Source organism: Bufo gargarizans, chromosome 3 (assembly GCF_014858855.1).
Source record: "Bufo gargarizans isolate SCDJY-AF-19 chromosome 3, ASM1485885v1, whole genome shotgun sequence".
NCBI lineage: Eukaryota > Metazoa > Chordata > Amphibia > Anura > Bufonidae > Bufo > Bufo gargarizans.
The window spans coordinates 262027063-262044363 of NC_058082.1; the positions used below are offsets into that span (position 1 = coordinate 262027063).

General features: G+C 40.3%; 1 protein-coding gene across 5 annotated transcripts in view; it reads left to right on the plus strand.

Moving 5' to 3' along the window:
• The window catches only part of SPNS2 (sphingolipid transporter 2), a 126443-nt gene extending 111502 nt beyond the window's left edge, over nt 1–14941 (plus strand). For 2 of the 5 annotated variants that reach the window (XR_006388221.1, XR_006388220.1), the window contains 3 exons: nt 2006–2079; nt 9464–9510; nt 12544–14941. Coding sequence is in view for 3 of the 5 variants with exons in the window: in XM_044285205.1 (XP_044141140.1) it covers nt 2006–2072 (67 nt within the window). In the remaining 2 variants the exon portion in view is untranslated. The remainder of the gene's footprint in view (nt 1–2005; nt 2080–9463; nt 9511–12543) is intronic. The other 3 variants (XM_044285205.1, XM_044285206.1, XM_044285207.1) reach the window with 3 other exon arrangements.
• Nucleotides 14942–17301: the final 2360 nt, after the last annotated feature.

A 17301-nucleotide genomic window follows, 5' to 3' on the forward strand; every position in this document is an offset into this window, starting at 1 on the left:
AGCAGATACGCATTAGGTTTTACATTGTGGAAAATTACAGTACCAGCAAAATGGATAAGATTTTATATTTCAGATCGCATCCACATGCTGTAGAAAAAAGTCTGCCATGAAAATGGAATTCCACTGCAGATTTAAACTTTTGCAATACATAGCGCCAAAATCCACTGTAGATATTTTTGCAGGATTTACATTCTGTGTGGAAATACTCTGAGTTTGCATAAAATGGATAGTAAATGTAATATTTTGTAAATACTTGTAATATATGAAACCTAGTTAAAGAGTAACAGCCATTTCAAAAAACCTCTGACACGTCATAGTGACGCGCATTACTGAGTACAGGCTTTTACTAAAACCCCTCAGTCTTTTAACCTGTGCAGTACTTATCCCTCCGTTGCACCATCAATTCCGCCATTTCCTCTGCACGCATGTGACCGTGTGGAATGGCCATGGACTCTTCTTTTGAGGCCCCAACCAGATGTGCTACAGAATTTTCTCCTTCAGTTGCATAATGTAAATGTAAAATCTTGCTTCCACAGCTTATAGGAAAAGGGATTTAAGTAAAAGCCTGTAGAACCCTTTTAAATCTACACCTGCTATGAGGAGATGTAGATGATCTGTGCTGCCTTTTGGGCATTTCCTGGCATTAAAATGCAATACATTTGTTGGAAACTCTACTCATTTTTCTTGCCACTTTTGAAAAGTTGCCACAGAAGTGAAAAGTCACAAATTATTGTGCAAATATGATAATTATAAACATAATTTTTGACTTTTTAAAATAAACAATCTAATAACAAGGACAGGTGCACTCTGCGATCTTACTAAAGCCCTCAAACTGGTGTTAAAATGGAGAGAGTAGCCAACATGTCCTACATGAGGACATGTCTGAGCCCGAGCACCGCGCCAAGGTTTCTCAAGTAGCTCGGGTCCTAACACTCACCTACCTGAGCCGTATGGGCAATACCAGGGGACAGTGGGCGAATTACAGGAGTGTGAGGTCCGACTTACAGACAACTCACCAGTTACCTCCATGCCAACAATAGGAGGATGGAGAAGTCTGCGAGTCCCACTCAAGACTGGCTGGTATGGCCCAGGCTTCACAGGTGCACCTAAATGTAGCCTGTAGATGGAAAACAGGCACATTTAAATTGGAGTTTATACACCTCCATATACAAGCAAACTAACAGAAATAGCGTGGTATTCAACATTGCTATCTTGTGTAGGATGTCTATTGTGGTACTTGTGGTCCACTGCAGGCATCCTCCACTGTATGCATTTTTGCTGGGGATCGCCATTGGCAATGGGCCACAAGTGCAGGATTTGCTCCCCTGTATACATGTGCATAACTGCATATGGGTTTGACCATTTCCTGCCTGTTGAACACCACGCTATTTCTGTTAGTTTTTAAAATTAACACCACAAAAGCAGGGGAGATTACTTGACAACTTTTATCACCTGCCTCATTTCCTAATTTTGTAGATGAACCTCTATAATTCTGTAGATGACTTCTCAGAGAAGATTGCATGTATGTAGTTGTTTCAAGAGGTGAAGGTGGGAAGTTGTAATCCAGGTCCCAGGGAGCAGCTACAGAGACCACTCCATTACTATTGGAAGCCTCTAGCATTAACCATTTAAAGTCATATTTTTCATTGTGTTCCACTTAAAGCTCATCTATACAGTAACAAGCACACGTCTGTCACCATGTAACAAATATTATAGCTTTGTCCACTGACCTGGTACATAACATAGGCATTGTCCATCTGTGAAGCTTCTGGTTGCTGGGATAGGTAGTACGGTATTGTGCAGGGCCAGGTGTGCTATGCTTCGAGCATAGGCAGCTGTATCCTGTGGTTTCACTATGGTACCCAGCTTCTGCCCGGATGACATTACTGCAGGCAAACAAAAGCAACGACAAAGAATTCAATGTTTCTTTGTCTGGTTTGCCTGGTGGCTCTGCTTAAAATAGTTTGTTTCCTCCATTAAAAAGGATGCGTTTTCTTCCCACTAGAGAGCCGTGTTCAGATCCTTTCACTGTTGGCAGCTGTAGTGACTCAGAAGAAGCTTCCATCTTGTAGCCTTTAGGTTGGTCTCATTTTTATTTCTTTTTCTTTTTTTCTTTTCACATTTAATTTGAAGCTTTATTAAAAAATTATTTTCATTTCCCATGAACTTTCTTTTGACATATTATTTTGATATTAAGTGTCCTGATCCCAGCATTGGTATTTATTCTGAATACTCAGATTTGCCCAGTATTTGCTCTTTCCAGTGCGTTAGTCTTTGAAACAGATCATCAGTTATTCATTTAAAACTACTTTCACACTTCGCCTGTCAGATCCGTCAAAACGTATGCCAACTGATAGCATTTTTAGATCCTGATCCGTCTGACAAATGTATTTAAATGCCGGATCCGTCTTTCCGGTGTCATCCAGAAAAACGCATCCGGCATTCCGGTATTTTGAATGCCGGATCCAGCACTAATACATTCCTATGGAAAAAAATGCCTTGCCATTCAGGCAAGTGTTTTTTGGCCGGAGATAAAACCGTAGCATGCTGCGGTTTTATCTCTGTCCTAATCAGTCAAAAAGACTGAACTGAAGACATCCTGATCGGATGGCTCTCCATTCAGAATGCATGGGGATATGCCTGATCAGTTCTTTTCCGGTATTGAGCCCCTAGGATGGAACTCTATGCTGGAAAAGAAAAACGCAAGTGTGAAAGTACCCTAACTTACATACAAAAGCAACGGATAACATCTTAAAGGGGTTGTGACGATTAAAGGGGTTATCCAAGTGACATACCGCATGACTACAGTGGCAATCACTGGCCACAGTGGTCACTTGATGCCCGTCAACAGAATTTAGATTCCAAGAGACCTGCCGTGGCAGCCGTGGAGAGCTGCAGCTGGAATCCAGTGGCTGGGACCAGGTAAATATAAACCCTTACGTGGGTCCAGCCACTCTAAAAAGGTCTGTTAAAAAAGTTTTGAACTCTAAACAGTGACACCCCCACCATTCATGAGATTGGTAGCCCTGTTCCCATGAATGCCATTCCAGAGATAGCCGAGTACGGTCATCCTGTGTATAGAGGATAAGTTGATAACTTGGCACAACCCCTTAAGGAGACAGGGATTATTCAAAGTGCAAGATTTTTTTAATTTATAACAAATAATATTGTAAACAGTTCTATAATTTATAATTGTTTGTGTTGTTGATTGCAGTGTTAAAGAGGACCTGTTAGATCTATCTATCTAGCTCATGTCTATCTATCTATCTTATATCTATCTAATTATCTATATCTATCTTATCAATGTGTGTGTATTTGGGCCGTATTTCAGACCAACAGTATACACCAATTAGTGCAACTTGTAATGTTATTTTAATGGAATATGAATAATGTATTACATATGCACCAATGTCATTACCGATTTCTGCATATGCCCCTCAAGATTCACTTTAAGTATTGTATGGTTTGTATTGTCTATAAGATCAGCCCATTAATGTAACCCTTACAGAACCATTTCTTCCTTTTTTTTTCTATATGTTTTTTAATTCTAAAATTCTAAAGTGAATATAAAAAAAGAAGCAAACTCAGTAATGTTAGCAGGTCCGTAACACTCCATATATAACAATAAGAAACCTGAGTGGTTTAACCTTATTTCACACACAATCATACTTTGTTCTCTGGCTGGATATATACAGCTGCTGGTTTAGGCCTCTTTCACACGAGCGTGACGGATTAGGTCCGGATGCATTCAGGGTGCGTTCAGTGAAACTCGCACTATTTTGCAAGCAAGTTCAGTCAGTTTTGTCTGTGATTGCGTTCAGTTTTTTCCGCGCGGGTGCAATGCGTTTTGATGCGTTTTTGACGCGCGTGATAAAAAATTGAAGGTTTACAAACAACATCTCTTAGCAACCATCAGTGAAAAACGCATCGCACCCGCACTTGCTTGCGGGTGCAATCCGTTTTTTCACGCCGCCCCATTCATTTCTTTGGGGCCAGGGCTGCGTGAAAAATGCAGAATATAGAACATGGTGCGATTTTCGCATAACGCAGAACTGATGCGTGAAAAACAGCGCTCATGTGCACAGACTCATTGAAATGAATGGGTCAGGATTCAGTGCGGGTGCTATGCGTTCACGTCACACATTGCACCCACGCGGAAATCACGCTCGTGTAAAAGGGGCCTTACTGCAGTGAGCACACAGCCTGAATTACAGGTTTGCCATGGGGATATAGCAGTTGATGTGCTGAATAACATGGTCTTATAACATGCATAATAATATGGCTACTATTAATCATTATCTATTATGGTTTTTCTCCCTTATGTAGAAGAGCTAAGAGTCCATTATTCCTGGTATATGATTACTGTATTACATTGTCACTTATAACATGAGCCCTAGGATTCTAGCAAGCAAACTAAAAGCAAGCAGTATTAACATATATAGAGGGATAGTTTTTTTTCATTTGGCACGTTATTATAGTTTTTTTTATACCACATTGTCTTTCTTGTATACTTACTTGTAATTTTGTTTTCCTAAACAGGACATGTTACCTCTCATGACATGTCAGTTTTAGTAACTACTGGCACCCCCCTTGTAATAGCAATTCTGGGGCCTATATTCTTATAATGTTATGTTGTGCCGTTGCTTTATTATTCCTGCTGGAGTTTATGAATGAATTGCCAGCAATTTACAATGCAGGCCCAGTTGTTACCAGTTGAAGGTATGACCATGCATTCTGACACTGGCAGCCCTGATTGGATAGTGTAATATTGAAAACGGCTAGTAATTCATAACTTGTAGCAGGAATGATAAAGGAATGGCACATCATAGATGTCATAAGAATCTATGTTCCAGAATAGTTATTACATGGGTAGTGCAAGCAGTTACTTAAACAGACATGTCATGAAAGGTGACAGGTCCTCTTTAAAGCAGTCACAGACATCTGTGCTTTCAGAGACTACACTCATGAAAATCTGTGGTGGCCAAAGACTTTGGGGATGCTCAGTTCTAAAGATGGTCATAAACATTACATGATTGTTGGCTAAAATTGCAGATTTTTGCACCAACCACCTAATGTACATGGAGGTGTCCTGTCTCTCCACGATGGCAGATGTCAAAGGGAAGAAGGTTCAGACTGTAGGATTTTGTTGTCACTGGAAATGAGCCACCAACAGAGGTGTCTAGCAACATAAGCTTACTCTCTTCTTCCTATTAAGAATACATGCACCGAGCGTACAGCATTCAGCAGACAGCTGTCTGAAGTGTATGGCTGGCTATAGGATTTTTGCTGTGATTGTATGTGAAAATCAATAAGTGTAGGGTAGCTTCAGTCACCATACAGATTTATAGATGGAAATCCAGTGAATCCAATATTGTATGATAGGCATATTTTATGAAAATATATTGGCAATAGTGGATGAATATGATTCATAAGGATTCTTGTCTATTTGTGACTCACATGCCGAAATGTACCTATTGAAATTATTATCCTTTTATAGGATGAGTGTTAGAATTTGAATACAGCGTACATGGTACTAGTTCAGCTGTCAGTTCAGAGAAATCTGAAGATGAGTCCCAATCTTCATCCTCCCTCGAAGTCATGCTCGCAAATGGGTAGGGAACCGACATCTGGGTTGCTGTATGCATGGTCCTTGCATTGGAACACTTGATTCTTATCTGATTATTAGATCTAAGGAGAGGGAAAAAGAGGATGAAGGGCAAGGGTAAAGTCAGGCGCTCCGTAGTTGAGTCAATGGGGTACACTAAATCCATTCTAAAGTTGGAGAGAAGGATAGGTTAGTCAACAATGCCACCAGTGGATGGAGGAACATGATGGATGACATAGTTTATAATAATAACCATTATTTTTGTTACAACTGTTTTTTCCATCTTTGGACAAGAAATATAAACTCAATATGAAAAAATAATGCACCCAGACAGAAATGTCGTATTGCAGTTATGTCTCAGGCAGGTATATAAATAATTACAGGTGTGGCACTCTAAGACATTTTCCCTAGTTGACAGACTTTGAGAGGGGGGTGCTTCATTGGAATGAGAAAAGCAGTATGGTTGTTTTAACGATTTGCCTGTCATCTAGGCATTTCTGACCTAGTTGTAGGGAGTAGTGATTATGTGAGGGTACGCACAGTGAACAATCTCTGTGCAGCCCAGACAGACGGCCAGTGGAGATGATCATTTGATCCAAGCACGAACAGTTCCCATAGTTTCCTTATCCAGCATCCAGACACAGGTGGCACCTTCACTACACACCACTGTCTCTGTCTGGTCCATTCTCGGGAGCTTAGCAGAGGGAAATTTGGTGCCATTGTGAACAAGAAACCTGGAGTGCTACAGACTGGAACCATATTGTCTGTAGCAACAAATCCATTTTCTATTTTGGATCCGAAGACAGTGGGGTTTGAGTATGGAGGCTTCATGGGGAGCTTTTCAACCCTGCCTTTGCTTTGGAGTGACACACTGCCCCAACTGCTGATATAATGATCTGGGGACCGGTCACATATGACAGTCGGTCACCCCTTGCGATGATACAAGGGACAATAACAGCTCAGCAATAGGTGCAGGAAATCCTGTGGCCACATGTGTTGCCTCTCATGGCAGGGCTACCAACTGACTTGTCTTGGTAGAATATTGATCGCCCACACATAGTAAGCTTTTCCCAGAAATGTCTCTGCCAGACTAAAACACTTCCTTGGCCTGCCAGATCGCCATATTTATTGCTAATTGAGCATTTAGGGGGCCATCTGGGCCATCAGCTTTGGCAACATACAAGTGTGCATGATCTACAGGCCGAGATGCATGGTGGACAAATGCATGGCAGAATACCATATAGAGAGAGACTCCTTTCAATTGTACAGTTTTCCCCAATTGACCTATCCTTTCTCTCTAATATTGTAATCATTTACATATATCATCATTACAGTCACACAACAACTCCTTCTTGGTGTGTTATTTTATTTTACAACCTCCCAGCCAGCACTTTACATTGAGTAGAATATTCCCAGTAAAATGTTTTAGTATCTGGTAACACTTCCTCAGAACGTTCAGTCTACGCTCCTAGCCTTCACCCCCTTTAGGACTTTCCTTTGCCCACACTGTCACGACACAGCCAGGAAGCTTATCATAAAGGTTTAGATTTAAATAAGTAAGTAGAGGGTTTTACAGCTAATATCCTATCATTTCCAGAACTCCGGCTGGTAGGCATAATGATTTTATTGTAAGGGAACCCTTCACATAAAAATAAGCACTTCCTTTTTCATGGCAGCATTGAATAGGCGGATGAGAAGTTAAAATAAACCACTCTCACCGTAACAAAATCTCAGCAAAGATTGGGAATTCCTAAAATAGAATCAAACTATTCCTTGCAATTTATTTGCCAAGCTTGGGCTGGAATATAGTGTCTTCCTCTTTTCAGGATGAAAGGGGTAGTGTTCCTTCCTCTTGCTTCTTGTGTGATTCCCACAGGAATGTGAGACATCAGTAATGCCATGAATCAACCCTTCCTACGTGTGGGATATGAGAACGGTCCAGTTGTGGACACATAGTGATGGTTTACTTGTGGAATATATTTGATGGAGAACTATTCCTGGAGCCCTTGGCTTCCTCTTCTTATTGGTAAACCCAGATTGTATTTAAAAAGCTTGGGACTACAATGGAGACCAAGGTCTAATGAGCCTACACTGTATATCGTGTATGCTCACATATATATTGGTCGACTATTACATAAGGTACATACAGCCAATGCTGGTTTATCCATGAGGCAACATGGACTAATCATTAATAATTGCATCCCCATGCTAGGATATAAGCATAGGTTTTTGTATATAGTACTATTGTAAGTAAGCCCATAGTAATCTGGGTTACTACTGATCTTTTAAATAGTATCGGCAAGGAACCATAGAACTTATATAAAATATGAAGGCTGGGCTATAAACAGTTACTATATAACAAAGTAGTACATAAGATGCAAGGTTATTTGATATACAGGCACTAGAAATGCTATCTACAGGATAGCAACTTCAAAGTATAAGCAGAATTCTGTGACTCTCGCAACTAATTGTACACCATGATTTCCACACATTTGACTAACACTAGTGAATGGTCTCATCTCAGGTTCATGACATTAATGTTGCATTTGGCTACAGTGATTAAAATGTAATCTGACAGCGCTGCATTATTAATTTAGGCTTCTTACATTAAAGATGGCTGCCTACCAGTCAGACCATTGTAATATTTATCACAAAATGACGGGTCTTCAGGTTATACCCTGTGCACATAGTGGAGGGAATGGCTAAATGGCAATTCTACTTGAACTTGAAGCCACTGCAATAACAGAGCCGAGAAGATATCTGATGACATCTGGATATCTTACCTTCATAGGGTATTTTCCACTACATCTTCCCTTAAAAGGGTGTTCTCAAGGGTATGTCTCACAAACCATAACATTTTTTCAATTGGAACCACTGGAACATGTATCCATAAAATGGGAAATAATCCATAGGCCGCATGTTATTGAGCAGGAGGAACAGAGCAGATTGATGTACAGTTTTCAAGAAGGCGGTCCTATCAGTGATTGACAGCCTTCTCTCTATAGAGGTTGCTGTCAATCACTGACAGGACCTCCTCCTTGACTTCAAAGCCCAGAATGAGCAGGAATTTAAAAGTGTAAAATACAAGTTATACTGAATCTTTTCCAGTAAAACTATACATCAACCTGCTCAGCTTCTCCTGCTCTATAACATGCTGTCTACAGCTCAGACATCATGTTCAGTGTGAGAGGTTCCCTTTAAAAATGCTTTGGTGTCTTGATATTGCTGTTACACACCAGGGTCTCCCTGGTGTTCTTTATGTCCTCTCAAGATGTCTGCCTAAGTGTCAATTGGTGGTGGACACAGATGCCAGCAGCTGAGCCCAACCACTGTGTACGTTTAGTAAATGGGTATTGAAGAAACTCCTGCCATTCTGCAGGTCAGCCAGTAATAATTGGTACACTAGAGGGCACCATAGGGAGTATGCAACTGCTGTACCCAATCATTTTTTGATTGATCCCATTTGAAAACAATATACTTTGCATTCTCTTTGACATTCTCAAAATTTTGTGATCATCTTACATGAATCCCAACCTGATTTGGTCATACCTTCAGACTATTTGTACATAGGATGGTGTCTGTCTTTGGAAGATAGGTGGCCAGACATCTGCTGACTCGTGAAGTAGTACAAACATCATTACTGTCCATCTTGTGAATAAACGGAGAGTCATAAATCTATCATTTTACTTGAACACGATATAGCTGGTAATTCATTGAAGAGGAGTACGTGAAGCTGAGCTGGCAGTTTTCATTACTCAAGACGGCACAACGTTTTGTAGATACTGAAATCCCTGACATTTCACGTCTTGTCCTTTTGCTATTCTTAAAAGTGACATTTGCTATTTGTCCTTTATTTAGGGTGAGTCAACACATGATGCCACCAGCCTCTGTGAAAGTCTGATAAGGTACAGTCACCCCTGGCATATGGCACAGTATGACAGATCTCTACACCTAGCTGAGCGTATACCAGGCACTGTCCTGTTATATCCATGGTCTGGCCTATACCTATCTTATACTGCCTTGCATTTCTGTGAATATGGTAGTCATATGCAGGGAAACCAGGACTTGAATGTGTATGATTTAGTCCAAAAACTGAACACATTCTTGCACTCATAGGTTGAGTATGAGTGATCTGTGATTCTGCAGACCAGTGTGGGATACTTACAATGGTTGGGACCTTAGCGAAGCCTTTTATGCTATTTTTTTTATATACATGGATACAGTTAGATGATAGTGTTCCACTTATATCTATGTTACTGCAGCAAAGCAAAGGAGAATAATTCATTGATGTGCGCACAGAGATGATCCGCTACCGTTTTGTCATGTCCCATTTAACTCTGTTGCCGGCACTCCGTCGTTATCCCGGATTGAATGCCCTAGGGTGCACATTTTCTCTCACCTGGGCGCTTTTCATAGCCTAGGCTCTAATGCAATCAATAGTGCCCCCTACTGTGTCTTCCTCATTACTTCTAAAAGAAACCTCAAAGTCTATAATTGTAAAGATGTGTTTGCATCCACTTTGATCAGCTCTTTGCCTTGGAACTGAGCAGGTCACATGCTGTGGTTTATAAAGACTTCTGCTACTTTAGGTCTCGGTATTGTGTTTCTGTGCACGCTGGACTCTATTCTGCTCAGGCACAGGGTGTTCTGTTAAATTAGGTGTTCAGCAAACATTATCTCATTATATTAATGCCTATATATACAGAATAAAGTCTGAAAAATACAAAAAAACACTAATAGCTAAGTCATGTAATATATATAGTGAAAGTGAACAATAGAGTGAATAATAATAGTCAATTGATTGACGTTAAAGCACTGAGCTTAAAAAGGGTAAAAAGGTACAGATTATGTGACATAATGTGTGTGATTTAATTGCAATAGTTAAGGCGGATTTACAATGCCCGATTGTTGGCAGAATATCGGGGGTGACTGTTCCTACAAACGCTCATTCCTGATAATTTGCCCATCTAAAGGTGCTGCTGATCACCCAATGTACGAGCGAACTGAACTGTCGTTTATGAGGACACCTAAATTATTATTTCTGGGAAGCAGATGCTTGCTGTCTAAAAAGCACTCTGCTGCCCAGAAACAATGCAGATGTATGAGGATGAGGAGGTGATTACTGCATGTGAATGTAACGCACAAACAATTGTCGGGAAGTTTTGCCATACTCAAGAAATTACCAGTTTGCAGGATGTGCTGGCGATTTAAAAAGTAACTTTCTTCCTATACTGTCTATAGAATTTTGGCAATTGATAGGGGGGGGGGGGGAGGCCAGGGGTGTCAGAGCACATGAATACTATGTGCCACTACTTTGCCCTCAGATAGGGCAGCATAAAACTGGTGACAGATTCCCTTTATGTGTACAGGGGCCTCCAGACAGATGCCAGGTTACAGCACAATCTCACATACTGGATTTCAGTATGCCCGATCCTTCCTGTGGAGATACGCCATAAGCTACTTTCACACTTGCGTTTTGGTTTCCGTTTGCAAGATCCGTTCAGGGCTCTCACAAGTGGTCCAAAACGGATCCATTTTGCCTTAATGCATTCTGAATGGATAAGGATCCGTTCAGAATGCATCAGTTTGCCTCTGTTCCGCCTCCATTCCGCTCTGGAAGCGGACACCAAAACGCTGCTTGCAGCGTTTTGGTGTCCGCCTGACGATGCAGAGGCAAACGGATCCGTCCTGGCACACAATGTAAGTCAATGGGGACGGATCCATTTTCACTGACACAATATGGCACAATAGAAAACGGATCCGTTCCCCATTGTCTTTCAATGGTGTTCAAGGCAGATCCGTTTTGGCTATGTTACAGATAATACAAACGGATCCATTCTAAATGGATGCATGCGGTTGTATTATCTGAACGGAAGCGTTTGTGCAGATCCATGACTGATCCACCCAAAATGCGAGTGTGATAGTAGCCATACATGAACTGAGGGTGCAGGTGTATGACGAGTACAGGATCAATAGCTGTCAGCCAAATGAGGGTTTCTACCTTAAAAGCATCTAAAACATATTAGTCAAGGTGGGTTAGGAAGTGTTACATAAATTACATAACAAATCTAAATCAATTCCATGAAATTATGGGAATAACTATAGTTTGTAGATGTTCTCAATTGCTTGGTTGATATGGTTTGCCCCTGTTAGTGAATGTTCACACAAGTTGTAAAGTGGGTTTTCATGGCCCGATATCCAGGCAGATTATCGAGGACGCTCATTCCCGACTATCTGGCCATCTAAAGGTGCAGCCGATCACCCGATGAACGAGTGAAGGCAAGTAAATTATTGTTTCTGGGCAGCAGATTGTGCGGTGTAAACAGCGATCTGCTGCCCGGAAATAGTACTGCTGTATGAGGATGTGCAATAGAGATCACTCGTCCTCGTACGGTGGAGGTCATGGAAAATGCAGGGCTTCATCTCCACTTAATGAACACCTGTCGGGTAGGAACGCTTCCTTCCTGACAATCAGCTTCTCCTCGCCCCGTCTAAATCCATCTTTATGATTGCTGCATTTGTCGTTATCATCATCATATTTGTGGAGTGTCAGGCTGGGCATACACATTAGATAGTTGTCTCCAGCACTTATCTCTTCAGCCATAAACATGTTGAGCTGAATGTGTGTGATTATTTCAATGGGGAGATGGTTGACTCCTGCAGGAACAATAAAGATGGCGATAACTCCTGCAGGAACTATGAGTTGAGCATGAGGAAATCCAGTATTCTCCATCCTTCTTTTCTCCAACATCTGCCATCAGGGACTGTCCAGGAACTCCCATATACTGTACATTATCCCAGCAACTACATGGGATTGAATGAACATCCAGGTTTATGCCAAAAAAGCATGAAGCAATGTGACGTACTGGCCATGACTAGACTTTTTACAGTGTTTTTTACTTTGTATGCTAGTGCAATAATTTTCTTGTTCTTTCCAGGTCAATACCAAGAGTTGAAGAAAATACCTCCTGGGCTTAAATAGATCTCATCCCAACAAAAACGCAAAATGATTTCCTTGACTGGAAATCATACCCAACAATTTAACCCTAAAAGTCTTGGAACTGCTCAGTGACGTGAATATTTTCCAAAGAGAGTGCACTGAATTGACATTTTTTTTAATTTATGAAGGAGATTGTGCAAGTGACTCCGAATTTGTGAAGTGACTGCTTCCAGTGGGCAGAAAATATGGAACCGGCAAGGTAAATTAGATGCACTGAATGGTGAGACGGCTACAGTACATCGCCCTGGAATGGATGAGGCTGATGGCAGGGGACACATCACAGTTACCACCTTGCCAAGGAAGGTTCACCAGACAAGCAAAGTTAGAAGTGTAATGAAATATTTGAAGGATTTTTTTTTTTTTCCAGAGAAATTTATATGATGTATATTACTGTACATACATTTTCTAAATTGTATATACATATCTAAAGATATATAAATGTATATATTTTACAAATATTCTTTATTTAATATTTAGGTGCCATACAGGCAGGTTTCTACAGATATTGGATATTTATTCTTTGAAGTTTCTTTTTCCATAGCTTTAATATGGAAGGAGCGAATGCTCCTCTTTAAAAGTGCAGATCCAATGGCTCAATTAGCGGTGAAATTTCTGTCTAGAACGAAGGAAGAAATGGAGTGGATCTTTTGGTTTGCACTTTTTGTTTGTTACCTGAAAAGGTGATCAGTATTAGCATCTGTGAAATGTCTTTGAGAGCTTTCTTACTAATGTGTGAATACAACACGTATCTGCTGCAACCAATCAGGAACGGACTAGTGTCTCTATAGCCAATATTAGGAAAATTGGTTGTACTTGAAACAACATATTGGTGCTATAAGCAACACATTATTAAGTAAGCTGCTCAGTATAGCAAATTATTGCTAATTTATTATTGAATCATATTTAGATATATTGATATAAAATGGTGTATTACCAGGCAAACATTTTGGGGCTCTTAAAGAGTTATCCATCTTTCTGCCTTTGTCTACAACGAGACTGAATAAACTGAACTCTCTGTATTCATTTGGTCCTTGAGCTCATTTTTCTGGGACCACTCCGTCTGAATGTCATAATTCACCCGTCCATTCAGTGTGTGTATATGGATAAGTTGTGTGCATTCATTTTTAATTCAGACTCCAACCAGTGGTTCTCCATCTGTTTTTAAACTTCAAGTCCCAACCGGTGGTTGACGGCTCCAGATCCACATGTTGGAGACCACTGCTGATGTGTGCAGATAGATCACCAAATCCTTATAAGATGTTCACAAACACACACATCCATAGAAAGTGATCACCAAGATCGCAGCTCAAGGACCAAATTGGCATGATTACTCCCCACATGTAATGAAGGAGGTCGCACCTTTAGAACCAAATACTGGTAGACCAATGTCTATAAATACAGCTCTCTTGTTTCTCTACAGACTTATCTCCCTGGGAGGACACTTGGCAAATTGTAACACTTTGTAGTTGCTTTCTATTGAATCAAATTGTTAAAATTTCAGATCAGCAAATTTTCAAAAATTAGTTCATGAGAATAAGGTCTGAAATGCCATTTGATATTCAATATGTTTTCCTCATTGGGACAAGTTCAATTTTGTAGAACCCCCTGCGACTTTTACTATATGCAATGTCTAGATTTTGTGTGTGTAAAATCACATACACAACAGAACAACTTTGTTTTATTTGAAATTAATTAATAAATTAATTATTCTAGGTTTCTGTAAAAAGGAAGACTACGTGGGGCTGCATATTGTATGTTTGAGTCTTGATAGCTTCTAATAACAGAGTGGATGTGATTCAGCACATGATGCATGCACTGGATGTAGCATTTGCATTAGTCTCAAAATGGGGCTACATTATGATAAATGATAGACTAGTTTAAAGTCCATCTATACTGCAAACACAATGCCAAGGCAATGTGTGTGCAGATAATATTCATGCAGAAATGAGATGGGAAGCTACATTCACTTTAAAAGCGTTGGCTGGTATATGAGCTGCATAAAATGTTGATGCTGCAGTCTTGTACACTCAGCTCCTGGTATAGGGACACCTTAACTTGCTGAGCTACATGAAATCAAACAATTAGTTCATCTGAAGCTGGGTTTGCTGAGGAGCTTTCCATTTTAGTTTAACTACGGGGCCAAGTGTGTACAGATTTCCCTGGAAAATTACTAAGGCCGCTTTAAGCAGTTGATGAGAACAGTGCGCGAATACTGTTTTATTCATTTGCACAGGTAACTGTGATAGGAACAGAGTCTTCTGTACTGGACTCCATTTTTAAACTGAAAAGGGATCTTGATGAGCCCCATCAAAGCAGTGTGCGCTGTTAAAGGTAACCGGTCACCAGGAAAATGTTGAGTAATCTACAGGCAGCAGGAGCAGGAGCAGATTGATGTATAGCAACTCCCACCATGCCCTTCTGTAGGCAGTCTGGGAATACTGGGAGTTGTAGTTTTGCAACAGCTAGAGAGAGTCAGGTTGGCCATGCCTGATGTATAGTTTTATTGGAAAAGATTCATTAAAACCTGTATTTTATACATTTGAATTCCTGCTGATTCTGGGCTTTGAAGTCAAGGATTCGGTCCTATCAGTGATTGACAGTTATCTCTGTATACACAGTCATAGAGGGAAGGCTGTCATCACTAACCAGACCGAATCCTTGACTTCAAGGCCCAGAAAGAGCAGGAATTTAAATGAATGAAATGCAAGTTTTATTAAGGCTTTTCAAAAAAAAAAAAAAAAAAAATCAATCTGCTCAGCTCCTCCTGCTCTATAACATGCTGCCTGCAGCTCAGAGACCATGTTCAGTGTGACATGTTCTCTTTAAATTTTTGCCTCCATTCTGCAAACATAATATGCAACTAAAATAAGTTTGTTCACTTTACATTTACATTCCCACCCCCACCCAAAAAAAAAAGTATACACACACACACACACACACACACACACACATACATATACAAACACACACACTTCCGTTCAAAGCGCAGTGGCCATGTCGGGTTACTACAGCCGAGTTTCAATTCATTTCAGTGGGAGCTGAGCTGCAGTACCCAGCACGAACACTACACTTTGAACGGAGCTGCAAAGCATGAGCTCCAGTACGAGAAGCTGTGCGGAACAGCTGATCAGTGGGGGTGCAGGGTGTCAGAACCTCACCTATTAGATATTAATGACCCATCCTGAGAATAGGTAATCAATATCAGGAGCCCCTTTAATACATATGTTCAAATGCCCTGACACAGATTAAGATTTCCAGTTCTAATGTCTCATAGGCCCTTTAAAAACCAAAGCAGCAACCTTAATTTATTGCCTATCAATGGCAGTCATTGCAACTACTGTTTCACTTTCAATACTTTTAATAAATCACCCTTAAGATGTACATTTCTAGGAGCTATTAACCCAGTAACATGACAGGTCACAGAGCTTAGTCCTATTCATGCTTTAAAGGGGTTGTATAGTATTAGAAAGCATGGCTGGTTTCCCCGTCCATAGGTTGTCTGCTATTGCAGTTCAGCTCCATTGGAGCCAGTGGGGCAAAGCTGCAGTACCACACAAAACCTGTGGACTGTTGTGGTGCTGTTTTTGGAAGAAAGCTGCCATCTTTTTCAAATCCTAAACAGCCCCTTTAAACAATGTTAATCCCACCTACTGTAAAGTCAATGTAGGAAACTACTGAACAAATATCATTAAATTAAATGGGCCACATTAATTTACATTTGATTTTGACAGAAACTGCACGGAAAGATGCATCTAAAATTTTGTCAAATTTGCACAAAATCTGCAAAAATTTGTTGTCTTATTTCAAAAAAGATAATGGACTGGAAGAGTGGGCATGGTACAACAAATTTGGGTGGATTCACCTACTGTAATCAAATATTTTTTGCTACCATTACAAAGAAATAGCCACAAAATGCCATTTTGGCAATTTTGCAGTAATTGCAGCAAAAAAAGCAAACCAAGATTTGAACACAGTGTGTGAATGCTCACTTAAACTTACTTATCAACGGCAAAGGTAAAAATGACAGAAATTAGTGGCACAAATGTATGGTAGCTCATATTAGCGCTCATAAGAGGAAAATCAGACAATTCCAAATGCATCAGATTTATTAAAAGGGTCATCCAGCCATCTGAAGTTTCTTAAAAACAGAATATATAAAACAATACAAGTAGTAATGACTGCATATAACCTTAACAATCCACTGCTAGTCTCTGTATACTGTCCTGTCTTGACATTTGACCACTGTAGCCAGTTATCGGCTACAGCATGACCTCAGTACTGTGATCACGCCAATACTACAACCCAATGGTTGGCAGTGGTCACATGTTTATGTCAACACATCATTGCTGAAGGCCAGCGGAGAGAGACTAGCAGGGAACCGGGAAGCAATGAACCAGAAGTGGAGGGGGATCACTGGTATTACTTCTTTAATTACTTTATAGGATATGAGATTTAAAAAAAAAAAAGTAGCTAAATAATACATTTACCGTAATAGGTGTGAGCTTTTTCATAAATGACATCAAATCCTAACTAATTTGTATTTTTGATGTAGATTTTATTAGTTTTGAGTAGCTACATGCTATCTTCAACATCTGCAGATGGGGTATAGTCGGTAGGTCACCCTGACACATTAGGGCTAATGTGTGTGGCCTGTGTAATAGCTCATAAAATACATTTGTTTAACTGGAAACAAATC